Source organism: Nelumbo lutea, chromosome 7 (genome assembly GCF_056320005.1).
Source record: "Nelumbo lutea isolate HS-2025 chromosome 7, American lotus-T2T, whole genome shotgun sequence".
NCBI classification, from domain to species: domain Eukaryota; kingdom Viridiplantae; phylum Streptophyta; class Magnoliopsida; order Proteales; family Nelumbonaceae; genus Nelumbo; species Nelumbo lutea.
The window spans coordinates 3,332,703-3,355,138 of NC_142690.1; the positions used below are offsets into that span (position 1 = coordinate 3,332,703).

Genomic DNA, 22,436 nt, shown 5'->3' on the forward strand with positions numbered 1-22,436 from the left:
GCATACAGACAAAACCAGTCTTCCAACTCTTGTTCATTACCGATGATAGAGAGCGATGTCCATCGACGTCCAAAAAGAATCTGACCGTCCGGTTCGGACGGTCAAGATCAATATTCTCTTTCTACTGGACTGTTGACCGCATAGAGAAATTGTTCCCTAGTGGGAAGTGGTTGTATTTGACTCGTGAACATGTACGGTGGAGTAAGTAAACATGCTGATGCTCCGCTCACTATCATAAAAGCTGGTGCTTAATACAGCGAATACTCATCCAGTGACGGTTATATTTGCTGACGTGGCCGAGCATTTAAGCATCCACGTGGACGGGACATGCAATTGTTCCTGATTCAATTTGACTGCCTACTGAAGGCTTTTGACCTTGGTTGTTTTTCAGATTCACTTTCGTCATCATATCCGAAGTATACGATTTCACTAGGGGTCCCTCAGTTGTGCATGGTGATCTTCGTAGGGCCCTGCCCCACCAGCATGGTCTGATAAATTGATCAGAAACCGTCTGATCTCGTACTTCCTCCTCTTCCGGATTTATCATTCACCAGTCCCCACTCTTTCCAATCCAAGCCCATCCGGAAGAATACGGTTGATCCCTTGGCCCAATGATGTTGAATTGAAGTTCGAAGGTACCACGTACCACTCACTCGATATATAAAATGCCAAAAGGTGAAGTACTTGGCCAATCAGGGGTTGGTTTCGGATCATCAGTTCGGCCCAGGCCCATGAGCTACTAATAGGTTTTGGTGAATGTGATAGTCGTACTGAGTACTGATTAAATCATCGTTTTTATCATCAGGCATTTTCTGCTGGTTTTGGTTTACAGGTAATGACGAGCTACGAAGTGGTGACTGGAAACTATGGACCGACGAACGCAAAAAGGCCTCCACCTACTGCTGCAGTGAATGTGAATGGATACTGGGGCACAAATGGCCCAAACCAGATTGACTGGATACCAAGCTTACTGGGCCCAAGAAATTATTTACTGAGTTCGTCATCGTCAGGCCCAAATGTCATCAATGCTAGTGTGGGAATGGGCCTGCTGCCAATGCAACGTGTCAATAACGTTGCACTCATGGGCAATGGCTTTCACATGATAGCAGAAGCAAAGCGTCGTGGTGATCCAATCAAGCGCTGCGCCGGGTGTGAAACCACAAATACCCCGCTGTGGCGCAATGGACCCAAGGGCTTTAAGGTAAATTTCTTTCTTTTTAATCCCCCGTTTGGGAGTGCTTATTTTTTAGCACGTAATAGAGAAGGCATTATTTTTGAAAAAGCGCTTGGCCTGTCACCTAATTTTCAGAACACCTGTTACTACATTTGAAAGAAGTGCTTTTTCACTAAACAATCGTAAGGGCTTATTGGATGAGACCGAATCAGCCCCCACAAGACTGCAACTCACAACATCCCACACCATATCCCTGCCGTGTATTGGGAATATCTCTCGATGATGATATCATCATTCCTGGTATTATCATGGGGAGGTGTTTCCAATACACCGCCGGGGTGTGATGTGAGACGTTGTGGGGGCTGATTTGAAGTCTTATTATATAAGCACTTAAAAAAGGTAATTTTATTTGTTATTTTTTAGTTTAATGTATTGTCTTTTTTTTTTTTTTTTGAAGGCCAGCTTAAATATATTATCAAAAGAATTGAATTAGGCAATTTATCATTTTGCTGTTGAACCTTTTCAGTCACTGTGCAATGCTTGCGGCCTCCGGTACAAGAAGGAAGAGAAGAAGATTTCGGGAAGCCCAAACACCCATCCAAAATCTAGAGGAAGGAAACTTTCTAGGAAACACAACTTCTAAGTGCACATTGATCATCTGCATCTGCCAGCAATCTCTTTTTCTTCTCACCTGTTTCTCTTATTTGCATTTCGGGATTTTGCTTCCGTTTGACAAGGGTGGTTAATGGTTATTTACACTTTGTTGCTGGTTCCTTAATGAATTAAGTTTCTCTCTCTCTCTCTCTCTCTCTCTCTCTGTAGAATTTAGATAAGAAAAAAAAAACTCAAATACAACGAGGTAACAGGAGACAGTTAAAGAGAAAAGAAGTAGCAAAACAAAATGAGAAGATCATGCTAATCCTTGGAGAATCTGAAACTTTCCCACTATAATTCATCAGACAAACAGCCAGGAAGGAGGATAGGAGAATCCGCTTTCAAAGTATTGGAAACCTTTATTTGCCAAAAGATGAGACACTACTCCATTTTGATCCCTGTTCGTGAAGCGAAAATATTCAGTCAACATTAGAGCTCAAACAGAAAAATCATTTTACAATGTAAATAAATGTCTCTACTATTCAAAAATCAGCTTCAACACAAAAAATCTGGGTTGAGTGCCAATGAGATGCGCTCTCTAAATCTCTAGTTGGACTGGCCACGACCACTCTATAATGTTCTATGTTACAAGCACCATCATTTGGAGAAACAGGGATTGCATTTTCAACTTACTTGATTGACCTGTTCTATCAGTAATAGAATTAGATGCACTGCCTGCCAAATTTTAGCTTCCCCAGCCACCTAAAAAATATTCGAATTTTGGATTATCCGAATTCCGAAAGCTAGTGTATTCTTGGTTTATTTATCTTTTATCATTTCAAGATCTTCGCAAGAATTCTTTCTTTTTTATATTATTTTAGGCGAAGGTATTATAAAATCAGGTTTAGGGTTCGGATGTCACATAATTTTATGGTTTAGGGGAACAAAGGTTTAGATGAAAATCGAGACTTGGTGGTAGGAGACAAGTAGTTCCCCTGGGCAGGGCAGCCGACTGGGAACAGCCAGACTACACAGCAGACAGCACAGGCAAATGTAAACATCAAAGGACAAGGGTGATTCCACATTCGGTGAAATGGTTAAACATTGAACCATCCTGGATCTTCACGAAGCACGACAACAAGAATGATTACATTAATTATAACCACACTAGGAGTCTAAGTGTCAAGACGGCAACGCCACGCATTCATTTATTTATTTGATTACAAGCATCTTCAGCTTCTCCTTGCCCAATTAAATTTTAAAGCGAAAACACTCAACCTCAAATTTACGGGCGTATGTAGGAAAGTTAAAATTGGTTGTTAATAAAGCCAAATAAAATACCAGCCAATAAAGAGAACGTGTTTTGATCGTTTCAAACTCGAAGTCCGCCTTCAATAAAACCACACGTCCATTTTAAAATAGAATCCGCACCAACGCATACGAGACGAGATCAAGAGTCAAAAGTAGTTAAGAGATCAGTAGGAAACCACCCCCCCAAAAAAAACAAAAACATAGAATAACTTTTTTAACACCCGTAATGTTTTTTTTCTCTTTTGCTTCCTCCACAAAAGATGCATCCAAAGATCCAACAACCAAACCCAAAACCGAGCTCCATCAACAATTACGACAGGGAGCTTTTTGTCCCTCCCACCAACCCCCACAACCACAAAAAGCAAGCAAAACAAAGAAGAGCGCTCAAACTCCCTGTTTGCGGAGATCAGCTGCACCATGTGCAAAGTGACACCTGTCAGCAAATGTGCAAGACCCCTTAGCAAAGTTCTCACACAGCTTGGTCTTGTAGTTGCTTGCAGCTGCTGCTTGTGCTGCCGCCGGTACGCCTGGGTTCTTTCCTGGACCTGCCGCTGAACCAATGTTCACGATCAACTCACGTACCATTGCGCTTGCTTGCTTTATCTGATCGAAGGTCCCCTCAAGCTCGATGTTTCTCAGGTTGGGATCCGATTCATGTTCTCTTATGGCCAGCTTGGCACCGGTTAGGCGACAAATCTGCTTCGAGTTTACACCCCCTTTTCCAATTATGGCTCCGGCGAGGGAAGCATCAACGCTGATCTTTGCTGTAGCAGATGCGCCAAAGCTCGCTGCAGCTGCAAGGCCTGGCGGAGGTGGAGGGGGCTCAAGCCTGCCAGCCAACCTGCCACCGCCTGTCATTGCTCCTCCTAATGCACGGGGATCTTCATGTGATGAAACAATGGGCTTTCCAAGTTCACGTTCTCCGTGGGCAAAATGACACTTTTCCCCAAATTTGCAACCCTCAGCAGTGTTGAACTTGTTGCACATGCGAGTCTTGACTGCTGGTGGAGCTGAACCATCGGGAATGGGATGGTGGCCCACTGGGTTTCTTGACGACGGAACTGCGAGGTCAGCCAAATTAGTCATATGGGCCACAGTATTGATGCCACCGGGGACGTAATGCAGGAAGTGGCAGCCCTCACCAAAGGGACAACCGGCGGTACTGCATTGAACATCAATCAAGATCCAAGGATTAGAGCCCAACAACTTCAATTTGTATACCGGACAAAAGAAGAATCACAGAGATTCACAGAATGCATACATTCTCTGGACGACTACCAAAGAAAACCACCAGACATTAACCAAACATGCTATAAAGATGAATCAATAATCAATAAGTAAAAGAGGTCCCTTAAAATTTTAATAAACGCTCAATTCCAGCCAGGCCCGCTTAAATTTAACTACAGAGTAAAAACCAGTAAATTACCAATTATTTAAATCTACGAAATAAATAAAAAAAAAGTAGAAAATCAAGTCACAACAATCCACACTCAACAAATGAAGGCTAAACAAGCATGATAATTGACACACCCATCAACTGTCGGTGAAATAATATTGAAAACATCCAAATCTAGGTATAATACATTTAGGATGGAGCCTTGTTGAATATGTTATGCCAAACATGCACCTAGTTCACATAAATTACCCCAAGTACCACTTACACCGCATAGGTGCCATTACCGTTACTTTTATCACTAACTATACAGCACAAAGCTGACATAACCATATCAACCCTAATCCATGCCGCTTTAACCTTGAGCGTGGGGACCAATGGTCAATATTCAGTCCTACCCCGCCAGCAAGTCAGCTAAAGCACCTACTGCTTACTCAAAAAAGTGAAGAAAAAAGCCTTTCACATCTAATAAGAGAGGCCACGAACCTTCCACAGCAATACTAGAGTGAAGCGGAAAGCCATTCATTTTTTTAAAACAATTACTAGAGCCGCTAAACAATGGAAGTTGAACAAATCCTATGCCTATCATACCTAGAAGTTCAGCAAGGCACAACTGCACAAGTTAGGAATGGTTGAAACAACCTAACGTACACAAAAAGACAACAATTCAGGTATGACACACTGTTCAATGTTCATTGTGTATAGAGATCTCACTTGGATCACACAGGTTTGCAACAGTCACAACAATAGATACCAACAGATGACCTTAGTTTCAAACTAAAACAAACTATATATCCTTTTTAACTATCCCATACGCCTTGTACCCCTGCCTCCTGAGACCAGCCACCTAACTATCATCACACAGTTTCGTAACGATTCATCCTTCTCACATACACCCTGGGGAGCACAAGGCACCATAATTAAAAGCTACCATTTCTACTAGTATCACCCAGCAACAGAAATCAACTCATCCCAAACTCTACAAATTAAAAGATAAAAAAACAGATATCGGTTAGACATGCTAAGAAATTGAAAGAATTAACGTATATAATTCACAGCCCATTGATTATAAAGTACAAAACCAGCATCCAGATAGATGCAATCCAAGGTTGTCAAATGCTGCAGTCTAATGACCACTGCCTACATGCCTACATACCCAAATATCAAAACCACAGTTTACCATGATATTTAAGATTACTTACGCATTTATTCATGCTATTCATATATGTAGATTTCATTGAGACTTAATACATAACTCCCATTTCTTATCACCAACTTACTCATCTCTTACCATACAAGATGAACATCAAGAAACAGTCCCCGTGATATAAGGAAAGGACTTTTGACAAAAGTAGGATAGGGAACATCATTTGCTATTTCCGTCTCCATAATATGCATCAACCAGCTTGATAATGTTTAAAAATTCTATAATCATTTGACAAATGATCAAAAAACCTAATACATATCAGGCACTACTTTCAAGATAACAAGGGTTCTAAACACCTAATATATTGGTGGAACAGAAATTATAAAATATAAATTAATCTACCTAAAGGACAAAGAATCCCAAAAACTAAAAACATTCTAGGGCCCAGTTCGGAAAGAGTACAAATGCCAACATGAACAGTACAAATACAACATTTTGAAATACAATAAACAAGGTTTAACACTGTACATATTTTGTATTCATACTCTTACCAAACTAAACTTATCGCTGAGTTTGGAAGAACTGCAAATAAAAATATCTACAGTGCAAAATCTTGTATTTTGTATTTCTAAACCAGCATTATCACCATACTTTTCGAATTTGTATTCCGAAACAGAGTTACTGTTCAATGCTAATGGAACAAAAAAAGTAGAATCCAATTTAGAAATCTAATACAGGTAACCAAAATACTACCACCTAGGAAAAGACTATTTAGACAATCAAATACAAGATCAATGATTTGAAATAAGCAGAACAAATAGACAGCATAAGATGCCACCCAAGAACTTTGCCCTTACAATAGCATGCTTCACTCGGAAAAATGAACAATAACCATAGAGCTAATATGTAATAATAGATCTAACCAAAGAACTAACCATACAAACATCCTTACTGGTTAACCCAACCCAAGGTTCAAATAATCGAGACATGCATCGGCCCATATCAGCCTATCCGTATCGCTCCGGGACCCCTTCGATACACCCCTACAGTGGGTGTTTCAGGGGTCTGACTGGTTCAAGGTGTGGAGGAGGCCTAAAACAGCTCCCCTGAACCAGTTGCGAAAAAAAATATTAAAAAAAAGCACTAAAAAGCTGTATTGATTCGCCCGATACGCCCATACCTTGACCCAACCCACTCTTCAAGGACATGATTTGTCTAATTGGCATCATCTACTGTAATGCTGTGGACATTTCATGAACTAAGACCCTGATTATCAAATAAAAGCTAGAATGACCAAAGACAACCAAAAAGCTAGTACTATCTTCTTCTCATTTTTTATCAACTACCCAGAAGCTTCTAATATGTCAACAACCGAGGCAACTAAAAACATACAAGATCATAAACTGGATAATAACAACTGCTAAAAGAACGGATGCCAATAGGAATGGAAAATAGTCATCCCCTCTATCATAGCTAGGACACACTAAGGTTGCCTATCAAATGGATAAACTGTAAACACCAAGCCACTGCTCATGCCTCTTCAGCCCCTTTAAAATATGTATTTATTTTTTAATTTTTTGGAACAAAATTAGTGAATTCCTATACAACCATACGGCCAATGATCTGCATGAGACGGGTCCCATGCCAAAATACCAATACACTTCCCTATAAATATCATATTCCAATCACTTTCTTAATGCAATTAGAACAACTAAATCTCTCTCACATCACCCAAACTACCTTACATCTTGATTTGTTCCTAAAATTTCCACCTTTCAATGCAACTTCTTTCTCACACATTCCATTGTTCTTATATGTATAACTTTTTTCCTGTGAAATAGGAAACAAAACACATCCTCCTCTTTTCAACAGACGGTTGATTAGATGATGGGGAAGGATGTGAATATCGCTCCCAACAATTTTTTTGATAAATATCCCAACAATTTCTCTATTTAAAAACATAATACTATATAAGATTAGATTCTTATCCCTGTAATTTTGCAAATAGAGGGACTTCATAGATACATGCCATCCTCAACACCCACACTAGACCATTCAACTATATAATACATAGGGATTAAAAAACCAATTGGACAACACTTGCTCCATGATGCTCCTGTATGATCCTTTAAATTTTCACAGCAAAGAAAAACTCATCTTTTAACTTTTCAAATTATGAAAATGTCATTTCCATTAATTAAGATACAAGTAGCTGTTTGTTATTTTGTTCTGATTAAAGCATCACCAATCTACTATAAGTCATTCGTATGCAAACCTACATAACCTCCATTATATCAATATGGAGTAATTAATAAACTCCAACAATAATGCATGCAGCTACTAGAAATTACAGATTAAAGGCGTTAAAAGCTTTACCTTGCAAAAATAAGGGCAACTGCACAGTGACATGGATTTTCAAGATATCCAAAAAATAAATTCCTAATTTGTAAAGAATAAAATAGTATTATCACACTAGATTGCAAAATACACTACAATAATCATATAGGTTGACCATTTTATGTTGTAAACTTGCCTAACATCTCATATTAATGAAATAACATTATTGTCAAAAAAGCATTTTTACCAGTAGGCAAACTGATTAAAAGTCCACTAGATGATGATATACTCATTAGATATTATATTAGTTGAACATAATGTACTGATTCTAGCAGCTAAGTGCTTTGAAATATAACCATTATATTGAGGGCATCTATCATATCCGGTTTCAAGTGCTTTTGAGATACAGAACCTTGGAAGTGGTTATATGCAACTGGAATGATCAACCATTATATCTGTTCAATAATCTTTGTTATCTTGATTAGAGCAATAAATGGTGTGAACCTGTATCACAACTTTGGATGACCAATTCATTAGCCTTGATAACATTGTCCTTAAATTGCAAGATAATGGTCAAATCAAATTATTATTAAAAGTTATAAACATTTGTAATATAAAAAATTGCATTATAACATTTATCTTAGGCAAGTTAAGATTTGAACCTGAAAAACTTGGTGCAAGGCTTCGATTTGCTTCCTATACCAGGTGTAAATGACTCCGTTTCTGTTGCAGAACATTAATTACTTTTTCTCAGTTAAAATTCCAGTGAGTTCTTAATCTGGGAACTCCAAGAATATTCAAGACTTGCATTAATATAATTAGAAAAAGTGATCCTCAAAAAAGAAGAACCATTACTCCCAGTTAAAAAATGTATTACCATGTTTAAAGTGACAAGTTCAAATTATGATTGATGCCATGTAAATATGGTATGAATCACCGATTCCTCACACCATACAAACATGTAAATATGTACAGATAAAGGGCAATGATGTGTATTTCATTCTTAATAGTTCATTTTTCTCGGGTGGAATTTTAACAAATTCATTCCCAAAAACTTCGTGTCTGAAGCCCGGAAATCCATGTACACTAATACAACCTAATGATGGAATCCCTATCTCCATACACTGAATAAATGAGAATCATTTCTAACCTACATTAGGAATACAGTTTTTTAGAACGAAATTGTTTATTTAAAAATAAACAATTCCGGGCTTCGTGTCTGAAGCCCGGAAGCCCATATACACTAACTAATACAACCGAATCATGGAACCCCTATCTCCATACACTGAATAAATGAGAATCATTACTAACATACATTAGGAATACAGTTTTTCAGAACGAAATTGTTTATTTAAAATAGGGAATCACCCGTGTCCAAAGTCCAAATTTTTACCTGCAATTAAATGCCACAAGTTGCACTTAACCAATTTTGAGGTTCAGGGTATCTAACAAATAGAAGGAACCTTAAGAATGCAAAACTAAGTTGACATGCGTACAAAAAATAAAATGAGGAGCTGCAACAAACAAGCAGCACGAATCACGGGACACAAGAAGAAAGAATCAAAATCAACAAGAAATAAAAAGTTGCAAGTAATACTAAAGCCACGAACAAATTCCCCTAAACACAGACTCGTATGCTTCTAAACTTTTCTTTTCAAAAAGTACTCAAACTGTCAAGGGAACTAAACCCCAACGAATCAAGAACAGAGGCGAAGCACTACAAGCAGTGGCTTCAACATGAAGCACTCCCTCCCCCCCCACCCCACCCCCCACCCAAAAAAAATAAAGGAACAGAAAAAAAAAAAAAGAGAGGACCCAACACAGTCTAGACCACTGCACCGGAGAAGGAATGGCAAGACGGAAAAGGCCAAAGATCGCAGAGCAAAAAATACAGAGAGAGACCGTAAAACCCTAAACTCACTAAATAGTGAAAACAATGAAGAAAGCAAAAAACAAACCTTGCTTGGAACGCTTCAGCCCTCCATTCCCATTCAAAGCAGGGTCACCCCTCCCCCTCTTGCGCGCAGCTCCAAAATCCATACCAACAAACTCAGATCGAGATCTAGCCAAATAGCTGGAACGAGAAAATCAGAATAAAGAAAGACAGAAAGATAAGAAATAAGTGAAGGAAATCCCCTAAAACCCTATGAAGGCAAAAACCCCAAGGAAAAAAGGGCGGAAAATATAAGCGTTAAGCTAAGAGAGTGCAAAACCCTAGGGCTTCGACGAGCAGAAACCAAAGGGCGGGGTTCCTAAAGAGAAACATGAAGAGGCAAAAAGAAGATATTAATAACCACGTGAGAGAGAGAATGAGGGAGAGGGAGAAATAAATAAAATAAATAGGATTTCAAATTTAGGGTTTAGATTGGACTTGTTGTATGAGTTGGATCCCGCCCCGCGCACAGTGACGGATGATTGGGCTGTCACGCGCCGCAGGTGATTTGCTTCACGTCACCCAAAATCTTTGTTGTATACTTGTATTCAACGTACTGGGCCCGGTCTTTTGTGGGCCTATGGGCCTGTATTTGGGCCTTCAAAAAATGAACAAGAACAATAATAATGTTTATTTTTTGCAATAATAATGTATGGAGCAGACGACCGGGATGGGCCTTTTTTTAGGTTACGTGGCCTTTTTTCCTACGAGAAAAGATATTCGCACGTGAAATCATTTTTTCGTGCGAAAGCAGCAGGATGGGCTTTCTCTTCAGTCTTAACACGTCTTTCTCCCCTGTTTCCCTCTTCTCTCACTCTCTCGTCCGAGCCCCTCTCCCTCTCTGTATCTCTCGAAATCATGGCGAGAAACCCTAACTCTTTCTCTCTACAAGTTGTGTTACTTTTTCTTTGCAGGGTTTGCAATTAGGGTTTTGATGGTTTTTCACACGATTCTCCCCTGCTTCATCTTCCAAGATCTCAGTTATTGTTTTATTAAGGTTTCTAGTTGGGGTCGTACCCTTTTCTTTGTAGTTATTCTACTTCACCACTCTCAGTTAGTGTTTTAAGTTTTCTGATCATCGTTCTCTCATGTTTTACTGGTGGTGGAGGCGGTGGTGACGTCGGGCTTTGGTTGGGTTCTCTATTGATATCTGCAGCAGGAGCTAATAACGCCATCTTCTCACCGGAGAACACACAACAGGGAAGGAGACGTTTGAATTCAAGCAGAATTCTAGGAGAAGAAAAGCTGTTCACTTGGTAAAAGATTTGAAATTGCGACTGCTGGAAATGCAACAGCCACCACGGAAAAAGTCTAGACTGGGATGGATGGTTTCTATTCCAGCTTATTTGTCCACCCGCAAATTTCATCTCAATCGATCTCTTCTTTGTTATTGAAATTTTTAGCTACTCTGAAATTGAATTTGAGGATTTTTTGCGGGTATTTTTTCTTCTTTATTGTCATTGTACAACACACCTTCATTCGCGTAAAGAATGACCGCTAGTGTGAGCTGAGATTTGAGTCACCTTCGGTTTATTGGAAAAAGAAAGCTAGGAAGACCTTTGTAATAAGAAGAAGAAGAAGAAGGTGTCGCCGAAGTTCTCGCCACCGATGGTCGATGGCTTTTGAATGGACGGATGCTGGTGTGGTGTTCTCGCTGGTATGTGGGGTAGGGTTTGGTCGAGGAGAAACAGAAAATGGGAGGGGGGTTCAAACCGAGGAATTTTAAATCACTTGTTGTCATTTTGTGTCTGGTTCAACTGCACACTAAGTTAACGGTCGAAGGCCCGTTAACGTTAGCATGTTTTTGCCCATATGATGTGCTCGTCTGTCATTGGTGGGTTCACGCATCCCGCGAACCCATGGGTTCGTAGAACGCAGACTCGCCCCAATTGTTGTGCTGGATGAACTGTCGTGCGGTTGATGTGATGTTGTATTGTTCACTTAAAAGAGCAATGACCGCTAAGGGGGTGTCAGATAGCGATTAATAAAAAAACTATAGATACCATAATTTTGATACTAGGATATCATATCATTATTACATGCCTCTATATTGGATACGATGCCTAGTTTAATAAAATTGTATATTGTTTTTGAATTCTAATAAAAATTAAAAATTATAACTATAAAAAATAAAATAAATAATTTTAATTTTAATTTCCCAATAAATTTATTCACCTTAGATGATGTATACTTTTTATTTTAGGACTATATGTTAGAAATTAAAACATATTTATTATTTAAAAATGGAGTTATTATTTATATAAATCTATTAAATAAATAACATTTTTCTAAATTTTAATAATCGTATCGATACTTTAAGCCTTGCATAAAACAATTATATGTTAAAATAAAAATGTATTTATTATTTGAAAAATAGAGTAATTATTTATATAAAAATTCTAAATATATAAAATTTAAAAACTATAATTATAGAAATTGAAATATAATGATAATTATTGTATGATGTGTGCATGTTATATATAGAGTTTCAATATTGTTGATAGTAATGTTTTTTCTTTATATGACTTTTTAAACTATGCAATTCTCCTGTATTTATACCTTACTCATAGATTATGTAACCTTAGATTCAGTGTTATTAATGCATTTATATGATTTGTATGCATTTTCTTAAAATATCAAAGCATTTTTATATTTTTTATCTATATTAAATGTGTTTCCAAAGCATATCCATACATGTATTCAAATTGTCCAATACAATACCCAAAACCAATATTTTGATCCTTGGTTATGGTGTTATGATGACTAGCAATTTTTTATTTGAAATATGGTTTTTGGATCTATTGCAAATATTCCAAAACAATAAATAAATAAGTAAAGGGGTCGGAGTTCATTGTATTTGGAAACAAGTACTAAAGCAACATACATGTTTTATGGGCTATTCCTTAAGCCCACCACAAAGAAGTTTTTTTTTTTTTTGGTAAATAAAGTTCCATTGATAATCAAATCAGAATAGCACCATCCTCCTCTCCTTCCACGTGTCAACTAGGAAAACACCAAGCCAACAAACTTACGAAGTTGGTGACCCACCCGGGCACCAGTCTGGCCGGCCTGGCGCGACCTGCGCACGGCCTGACGTGCGCCTGCGCGACCTACGCAGCGCGCGCGGCATGCGCGAACTGCGCACAGCCTGCGCGAGCTGCATGCGGCGTGTGTCCTGGCCGACCTGGCCGACCTGGACCAGCCTAGCGCATGATCCGGCCAAGGCGCCCATCGACGAACATGGCCTAAACATTGACCCGCCGACTAACACAGGCACCAGCTTGACGATCTGGTCTAGACACTGACCCGCCGACTGACACAGGCGCCAACCTGACGACCTGGCTTAGACACTGACCCGCCGACTGACGCAGGCACCCCTCTGACAACCCGGTCCAGGCGCCGACCTGGCCGCCTGACACAAAAGCCATCCTGACGACCTCGAGGAGTTCACCACCGTACCCCGATTCTGACAGGATGTGACGAGTCTTACCGTTTGGAGGCATTTCACCCACCTAACCCACGAGGACTCCGGTATATAAAGACCTCACCCCCCAAAGGGGAGGGGAATGAAAAAAGGGAAGTAACCCCTACTCTCTAGCTCTCTCATATTATCTTCAAAGCTCTCTACAATAAGAGTGCTAACTTAAGCGTCGGAGAGCCCCCATCGGGAAAATACCCCCGGGACCTTTGATTCAGTTCTCGCAGGTCCTTCAGCTCCCGTCGCCTACAAAGAGGAGGAAAAGATGGAGTTCTCGCAGGTCCCTCAGCTCCCGCAGCCTACAAAGGAAAGAAGACCACCTCATGCTGAGGGCAGTCGGATTGCGCCGCACCAGGGAGCTCCAGCATTCTCTAAGTCATCGGCCGCCTAGTAGGCAGTCTGCCACCAGACAGTTCGCCAACAGGCAGTTCGCCACCGAGCAGCTCGCCACCGAGCAGCTCACCATCGGGCAGTTTGCCACCAGGCAGTTCACCACCGAGCAGTTCGCCACCGGGCACCGGGCAGTTCGCCACCAAGCAGTTCGCCACCAGGCAGTTTGCCACCAAGCAGTTCGCCACCAGACAGTTCGCCACCGGGCAGTTCGCCACCAGGCAGTTCGCCCCCAGGCAGTTCTCCACCGTGCAGTTCGCCAGTAGGCAGTTCACTATTAAGTAGCCCATCATTAAGGCACGCCACCACCGGGTCAAATAACGAGGTACTTAGCCAAAAAATTTTACATCACAAAACATTGGTACGTGGCCGAAAACGGTTACATCAGTTTCCATATTTCTTTCCACACTTTGGTACTAGGACTCCGAGTTTGGGTTTTGTTGTAGTGACTTGGTTTACCTTGATCCATGATTTTTTTTTTCTTTGTGCTAGAAAATAGACAGGTTTTATAGAGAACTTCCCTGTGGAGGACACTTTCCAAATCAATCTGTCTTCCCACTCCCCAAAAGGCCAGGTTGATGCTTAGCCTTTGATTTGCTACTCTCCCTTTGATTTGCTACTTCCTCTTGAAGTTGTCTCTCACTATTAGTTGTCTCTCACTAATAGATCTGGTGTTTGGATCTATTAGGTCCTTGACCCAACAAATTTCACTTGATTGAGGTATTGGTCCCAGCCCTGAAGTTTAGACAGTTTTTCAACCAAGGGGAGACCCTTAAATCTTGACCTTTGACCCTGAATTTATTTCCGAACATGCCCCTTATATTTCTTTTCATGCCAAGATGCTCTGCTAACCTTCGTAGAGAGTCTCCAAACTTGGAGACAGGTAGGAAGTTTTTCCCTCTTAAATATTTGGCCTTGATAACTTTAATTAGCCCATAGATTGTTTTCCTTGGTAGAGAATCTCCAAACTTGTTTTGCTAGGAGTGTTAAGTTGAAGCAAAAGGGGTCTCTAAATCCGAGTCCCCCATCATTTTTGCTTATACTTATTGTGTCCTATTTTAGTCAGGCTATTTTTTTTTTCTTGTGTAGAATATGGTTTTTAAAACCGGCTTAGTGACTAAACCGGTCAGGGATCTGGTTATTGGGTCGAACGGTTCGATCATTTGAATCGAATGTATGGCCCATTCTGACAAGAACATAAAAAAAAGTCAAAACCATTTGAATGATTAACCGCCCAATTCAGCGGTTTACTGACCAAAATCAACGGTTTTGAGGGAAAATCCAGGTTTTAGAAAAACGGAACTAATCACCTGACCGATTCTCGATTTTTCTAATCCGACTGTCCGATCTAATCTGGTTTTGAAAACCATGGTGTAGAAGAACCTCACTAAAATCTCTTTTCGGCTTTAACCATTTCTGAACAGATTTGTTTTGGTATGAGGAAACAAGACATTGGATAATCAGGAAGGGCTGCAATGACTGATTTTAACATAACCTCTTGCCCAAGAAGTCTGTAATTTGGCAACGTACAAAATGCCTCTAACATCAATTCTCACATAGACTTTCTTTTCCTCTTGCTCCTCACATACGTTGTTATATATTATGATCGAATTTAATTATGAGTCATATACAAAAACTCCCCTTATTGTTTGCAACCGATTTACTTAACCAACCTTTTGTATTGCCATCTATAAATAGTCACATGACCATCTAAATCAAGTAAAAAATGTATTAAGGGGATAGGCCCATGGTTGCTTATTCTAAGAGTATCCCGTGTATTAGAAATATTTCTTATGAATAATAAATACAGGAGATGTTCCCAATACATGGTAGAATGTATATGTGAGGCGCCTGTTTGAGGAGCAGATCCGGTCTCAGTGTTCTGTATGCATAAGGTGTGAATCCCATATGTGCCCATGTGTATAAACCTTGTTGTGTTCACTCTTGATAATCTACTTGGCTCTCTTTGTTTCTAAGTTCATCTGGACCCATATGCCCCCGCAAAAAAACTTAGGAACTGAGCCACCATAAGTTGATCTCTCAGCTTGACTATGAACAATAACTTTATTACCTTTGCATGCACCTGGTAATGGGTAGGAGGGAATTGAAATAACCAGAAGCTAAAGCGTGAAAACCATCCCATCCCAAAGTAGAACTACCTAAGCTTTATTAGTGTTTAAAAGCCTTTCGGCTCAATCTTACCTGTATTCATTTTTAAAAGTTTATTTATTGCAAGTTCTACTTTTGATGAAGTGCCATCTTTTCATTGCAGAATTAAAATAAGGTCGTATCTCCTTTTCTTAGGGTTGAAGCTATCCAAGTTTAGTTCCAAAAGGGCCGGGCCGGGGTTGCTAATTAAGCATTTATATCATTATATATACAAACATCTCCTTGAGTTATAACGTGGATTTGCACAAATGTGGAGCGACTAATTAACTTAATTAGCTTAATTCATGGGGGTTACAGGTGTTGAGATCGACTAATTAACTTAATTCATCTAGATCTCAAAGACGAACAACTCCATGCATGTTTGTATATATCAGTTTTTCTTATTAATTTATTACGAATTTTATTTTCAACCATGTCAGGGATTCGTTGTGTCTGTGGTTATTGACTTATTGCTATTGTTGTTTTATTAATGAATCTTCTTTCTCTTGTTATATATTATCGTTTCGTTCATTTTTAAATCAGAAAAAAGCAAAACTTAAGTAGGGCCATTCATTCAGTCCATGCATCCTTTCAAGAATCTGGCCAAGTTAAACATATCCCAAAATTAAATGAATAAAGAAAAATTAGCTAGGTCTCCCTAGTTCCTACAATTAGCCAGAATCATGTCTAGCATGGCCAAAAGATTATTGTTTCCATCCAGTCATGCATGTCTAGTCCCAACAATGGTATTTTAAGCTTATTTTTGTTATATGTCTTTCTCTCGTATGGGCCAAGAAATTAAAGCTTATTATAATATATCTGTCAATGTTGATCAGAAAGTAATGTAGTTGAGCCATTTATATGTCCATATGGTGGACCCGGGAACTGTAGGCCTAGATGGTACCATCCATGAATCAGGATTAAGACTTAACAGCAGCCAAGAATTTCAACACTCGTTGGCCCTCTAACTTGGTATAGATTGAAGGAAATATGAGAGAGAGAAAGAGATAGATTTGTCTTCCATGGATTAACTAAAAATTAAATGGCTCCACCAACCCATGATCAACGGATACATGGCTGAAATTCGGACTACGATTGTTTCGCATGAACTAATTAAGTACTGCGTTGCAGGTGGCGGAGGAAACTGGTGGAAGGATGATCAGACGTACGCTTTTCTTGACTGAATTGTTTGTACAACCTTAGTTTGTATCAAGTATTAACTATTAATGTTCCAAAAGTAATGTATTACACATAAAGCTCTAGATATTGTTCAATTCCTCACGCAGACCTATGCCTGATTTTTTTTTGGGGGGTGCATTTAATGCTTAAGAATTCAATCTTACAACCTCTTGAGAAAGGGAGGGATAGAGAACAAAAGAGATGGATGATGGAGAGGAATTTCTCCATCATACTTTGTCTCTTATAAATGAATTAATGGATTTTTTTTTCTCCCTTTAGCTTGTTCCGTGTCAACAATGCCAGTGAGGAAAGGACATCAACACTATTTTTTTTCTTTTTATGATACAATTGGGCTGTACTGGTTTCAAACAATTTGATTGCTTAATTATTTTAACAAACTGTCAATGAACCATTCAACCTAAAAATTTAAGTTCTTAACTGAGGAATCTGAACAGGTTTTTATTCTCTAACATGCCTGCCCTTTATGTGAAAGCCTATCAGACTTGGAACATGAACAAGTATAGGCCCACTCATAGATTGTGTTAAAATTTAATTAATTATAGTAGAGGCAAAGTGAATCAAACAACTCAAGTTATTAGGCTTGAGTATTGTAATCTTTGGCTTACTGTAATTGACATGAAGTGATAAAAAGTGATTTAACCACCTATAATTTAACAATGAATATGACATTCAACAGAATAAAATGACAAAATAGGATTCATGTTGGGGGGAGGGGAGGGGGGTATCTTCACCTTTAAGATCCAATTCTGTAATCTGTATAACTCACAGGTTTGAACCATTCAAAGTAACCTGATGACCATACTGTTGAACCGTCAACTGCAAAGCAAAATGGTTTGCTCTCTGGATCGGTTGTTAGAGGTTACCATAAAAACAAACCACGAGGCAGTCATCTACTTGTAATGTTGTAATGATGCAGCTGATGAAAAATTAACAAGCCACCTGAGCTGCAATTTGGGCTAGGTGACTCTTGATGATTCCACCCAACCATCATGTAGTTTTGAAGCTTTGATTGGGCTTGGGTCCAAGAATCTAAAGCTCACTGTTCGCCAGCCCTTGATGACTAAGCAGTATGCTTGGACAACAAAATGAACAAATGACGTGTTTAACAGTTTTATTCTCTCTCCAGAAAAAAAAAAAAAAACAAACAAACAAAACCGACCAGAAACAATAAGACTAAAGAAAACAAGGAAACACCAGCCTACGGCTTACCCAACCAAGAAGACTTGGGCACTTGGCAAGGTCGGGTCTTACTTTAATCCTCTACAGCAACCGGAAGATATATATTTGGTCGTCAGACGTCAGTATTACAAGTGCCACTGTTGGAAAATCAAATTGTACTAATTGGAAGGAGCTACGCTGAAGTCTTTTCATTATTCCCGATTTAATTGATCAGAAGTCAACCAACTTCAGACTTGGGCTGCGCCTAACATTGATGATAACTAGTGCCAAGCTAGAAAAGTATGTATTCTACTTTGATTTACGTTCTTGGGTCCTTTTGGTCCACAGAAATATATCATTCTCCGCCATTGTTGCCACCATTTTCCAAGAATCTGAGCAGATTCAATGAATATAAAATATATCAAGGTGGTTGCAATCTTTTTATTTTTAATCCCAAACTTTAATCTACGTGGAGGGGTGTTCATCTTCAAATTTTATGAAGAAAATAAATTAGGGCCTTACCCTAAATCCAAAATACAGAACTCTCACCCTAAAGCACTCCCAACCCATTAAAAGATTAAAAAAAATTAAGATAACAGGATTACTTAGGCTCTTTTTGCTTTTTGGTGAGGAATTTACCCGAATAAGTGTTTCCTACTAAAGATTTATTTGGGTAAGTACATTTACCCATGTTCTTTTATTTCCCGTGTAAATTAGGCAATAACCATTTTAAACATAAAAATCTATTATTAAAAAGGGTCTTTTTTGTTCTATTCCAGTGTTGGCAACTTTTCCCTAGGTGGGGAAGTTATTTACCCACATAAACTTTCTCTGGTCCCTACATAAATGTGAAAAATGAACATGGAATTCTTGGTCATTGGGAATCAAAATCCTGTTGACCAACTTTCCCCCTCTCAAAATCCAAAAAAAGAACACCCCCTTAATCCTGGGATTGAAAAACTCACAAGCATCTTGGTTGCAATATGCTAAATTATTCATGGCCCACGTTGTCACAAAATAGTTCATTTGGGTAGGCCTCTTGTTCAGTGCATTTTTCAAATGTTGAGAAATTATAACCGAATGCCATGCGTTACAAGAACATCCCTAATGCTGATAAGATCATTTAGCTTTTTTTTTTTTTTTTTTTCCCATAGGCTCAGTTTGAAAGGGGTATAAATGTAAATATGTAGAGTGCAAAACTTTATATTTTGCATTATTTTGTATGTATTTGTATAGTACATATTTACATTTGCACTCTTTCCAAACTCAGTCCGAGTAAAAATGAATCAAAATGCCAAAATAATAGTGATGCCTATATCGAAATGTGAGAAATATAGATTTAAGTGGCAAAACTTAAGACCACTCTCTTTTGAGTTCCGGGATCAATATTTAACACCACTAGATGACCCCGGACAACAAGTATTAACACCCCAGACAAAAACCATAGACCTCATATTCTCTTATAATTTGGCTTGAATAGTGTTTATTGTCTATACCAAGTAGAGTGGGAAACTGGGAATTATTGTGCAACTTTGTTTTGAATGCCAAGTGCATTGAACATGATTAATTACAAGGTGCATGGATAAAGACATCAATTAATTAATGAAAGATAAACCTAGAATAAATTGTAGAGATTGCAAATTGGTGCATAATGCATAGATAACCTACGTAGCAGGATAGAAATCATATGCACAAGTGAAGTGATGTATTGCTCATGATTAACAGAGAGAGAGAGATTAAAATGTTTGAATCCGGCCAGTTTGTATTAGAGACTTGAGAATATGTTGGCCTAGATGTTACATGTGACGTGCATGGAATACACTGATTAGGACTTGACGCCAACTGGGTTGCGGTCACCTTTGAGCTCCCACTTGGATTAAGGCCATAAGCTTAAAGTACGCAAAAGTGGACACTGTTCCAACCTTTTAGAGAGGGATGGGTTGACGATGATGAGATATTCTCTGATGTAGAATCAGAACATAGATCCCATATATGCGGGGGAGAGGGATGCCCTGGTTGCTCAACATCATCCATTAATTTTATGTGTCGTCCATGTTTCGTTCAAGAACAAGAAGATTGGTAATTCAAAGTGGAAGGATTTGTGTGTATCATCCCATCCCATCCCTTCTTATTTGATGCAAATCCCGGTGCACTTCAAAGTTCAAACTACTAAAAGAGGCAAAAGTTGAGCTGGGTCATGTGTTCCCAACTTGCACATGGTGATGCTATCACTGTGATGGCACACTGCTATGATCAACTTAATTAAATTCTTTCTGTTGTTAATTTGCTATCCATAGCCTTTTGTTGAATGCAAGCAAACAAAATTTGTCTCCCTCTTGGAGACTGTTGATTTGTGCTTTGAATTCTTTGTTGTGGCCCTTTTTTTTTTTTTTTAATTTTCTGGTTTGCATTTGTGGACAAAAAAACCAAAAAACTAAATTTCATAGTAGGCTGTGATGGGAGATGGAGTTTATGGGGTTTTAGGCTATATATCTTTGGATTATATATGCAAGAAGATAGAAAGAAAGCATTGTGAGTGAGAGCTCGAGTATATTGGGGTTTTAGGCTGTGTTTGGTTTGAAGGAAAATGTAGGAAAAGATAGGGAAACTTTCACAAACCTTGTATAGGTTTTTCTGACTTTCCCTTCCCTTCCCTACCTTTTCATTCAAACCAAACATAGCCTTAGATGTAGTTCTATATGTGCATTTTGGTGTTCCTCCAGCTGTTGTGCCTTTTCAACATTTGATTTGTTCCACCGAAACAAATACCTCTAACATTATAGGTTAAAGAGGTAAATGGATTCTCTCTCTCAAAAAAAAAAAAAAAAACAAAACAATAAAGCCAAGAGTACAATTAAGTAAACTGTTTTTTAGGGCAATTTTCTTAAACTACCCTTAAGGTTTAGGAACTTGACTAACTGTACCCTTACTCTTCTAGTATTGTCTTAAAGGACTCCTACTGTTTCTGACAATTGTCACACAGCTCCCTTTCCGTTAAGTGTCTGTCACAGACCTTTTTACGTGATTTCATGTGTTTGATTTAATTTTGAATTATACCCAAAATACCTTTTTGGTGAAGATCACTGTCTTCTTTACTCAAACCAGTAGCGACGACTAGCCTTCCATCATCCTCCTTTCTCTCTCTAGTTTTCTAAGTTTTTTATGCATCATGGCCCACTTTCTAGTCACTCCTCTCCACATTACCTTCTTTAACCTCTGAAAGAAAAAAGAAGAAAAAGCATTTAAAAATGCAAGTTTTGTTTAGTTGTAATGAGTAAAGCTTCAACCGTTCATAGCCTCCTAGCCATGAATCCTGCTTGAATCCGTTATAGCTCTGTTAGCAGCATTATCCAATGCTAGATTCAATCTTTCTTCTCCCTCCGTCCCTCCAACTGCACTGCCCAGACCATCTTCATTATGTGCTTCTGGTGGGGCTCTACGTTTCCGTGCCTTCAAAGTATCAGGAGGGGAGAATGTGGGAAGCAGGAGGAGGGCCCTCTTCGTCTCCAACATTATCAGCCACCTCCAGAGACACAGAGGAACGAGGCCATTATTGGTTGCAGTAGCAGTGTCGGCGGCTGAGGATAAATTTGGGAGGATTCTGTTGTCGGATGTAGTGGTGAAGCAGAGGAAGAGGGTAAGAAAGTGGAATGCCCTGGATGTGGCCAATGGCCACGACAAGGGGTAGGGTTGGCGATGCATGTGGTGACGGTGTCAGCCATTATTAATGGCGAAGAGCAAGACAAGAGGAGATGGGGATGCAACTATCAGCCAGTATTAATTAATTAATGAAAGATTTTTCATAAAAATTTTCTTTTGATCACCAGCCCTCTATGGGCCTTAGCACTCTGCCCTATCTTTCATAAAAGACCCATGAGATTTTAAGGTCTGTCCATCTTCCTTGTCTTTCTTTGAACAAGGAATCTGAGTTTTCTGCATGATGGGCAAAATAGTTTTTTTGATCTTTTTGTTAACGGACATGATGATGAGAAAGATTTAATCAATTGTTAGAAATAATAGATATACTTTAAGATAATACTGAAACAGTAGGGTATAATCAATTTCCTAAACCTTATGAATAGTTTAATAAATTTGCCCGTTTTTTCACTACCTTAGTTTAAGTATAAAAGATTGGATGTATCAAACAAATCATCATCCTTAACTAGAGCCTAG

At 38.9% G+C, this 22,436-nt stretch overlaps 1 protein-coding gene across 1 annotated transcript; it reads right to left on the minus strand.

Moving 5' to 3' along the window:
• Positions 1 to 3,129: 3,129 nt before the first annotated feature.
• Positions 3,130 to 10,406, minus strand: LOC148844667 (zinc finger CCCH domain-containing protein 14-like). The gene is made up of 3 exons (XM_088953256.1): positions 9,915 to 10,406; positions 8,619 to 8,679; positions 3,130 to 4,241 (listed from the first exon to the last, which is right to left on the minus strand). Exons 1-3 carry the CDS (start codon positions 9,994 to 9,996, stop codon positions 3,464 to 3,466), a joined length of 921 nt encoding a protein of 306 aa, XP_088809382.1. The 5' UTR covers positions 9,997 to 10,406; the 3' UTR covers positions 3,130 to 3,463.
• Between the last annotated feature and the right edge of the window lie 12,030 nt (positions 10,407 to 22,436).

Bases quoted from the DNA above. Each gene is read 5' to 3' on its own strand.
- LOC148844667 (XM_088953256.1), bottom strand. From the start codon at position 9,996: ATGGATTTTGGAGCTGCGCGCAAGAGGGGGAGGGGTGACCCTGCTTTG. The intron at 8,680-9,914 runs GTTTGTTTTTTG...GTTCTGCAACAG, and splicing joins GCTGAAGCGTTCCAAGCAAG to AAACGGAGTCATTTACACCT. The intron at 4,242-8,618 runs GTTCAAATCTTA...TGTTCAATGCAG, and splicing joins CCTTGCACCAAGTTTTTCAG to TACCGCCGGTTGTCCCTTTG.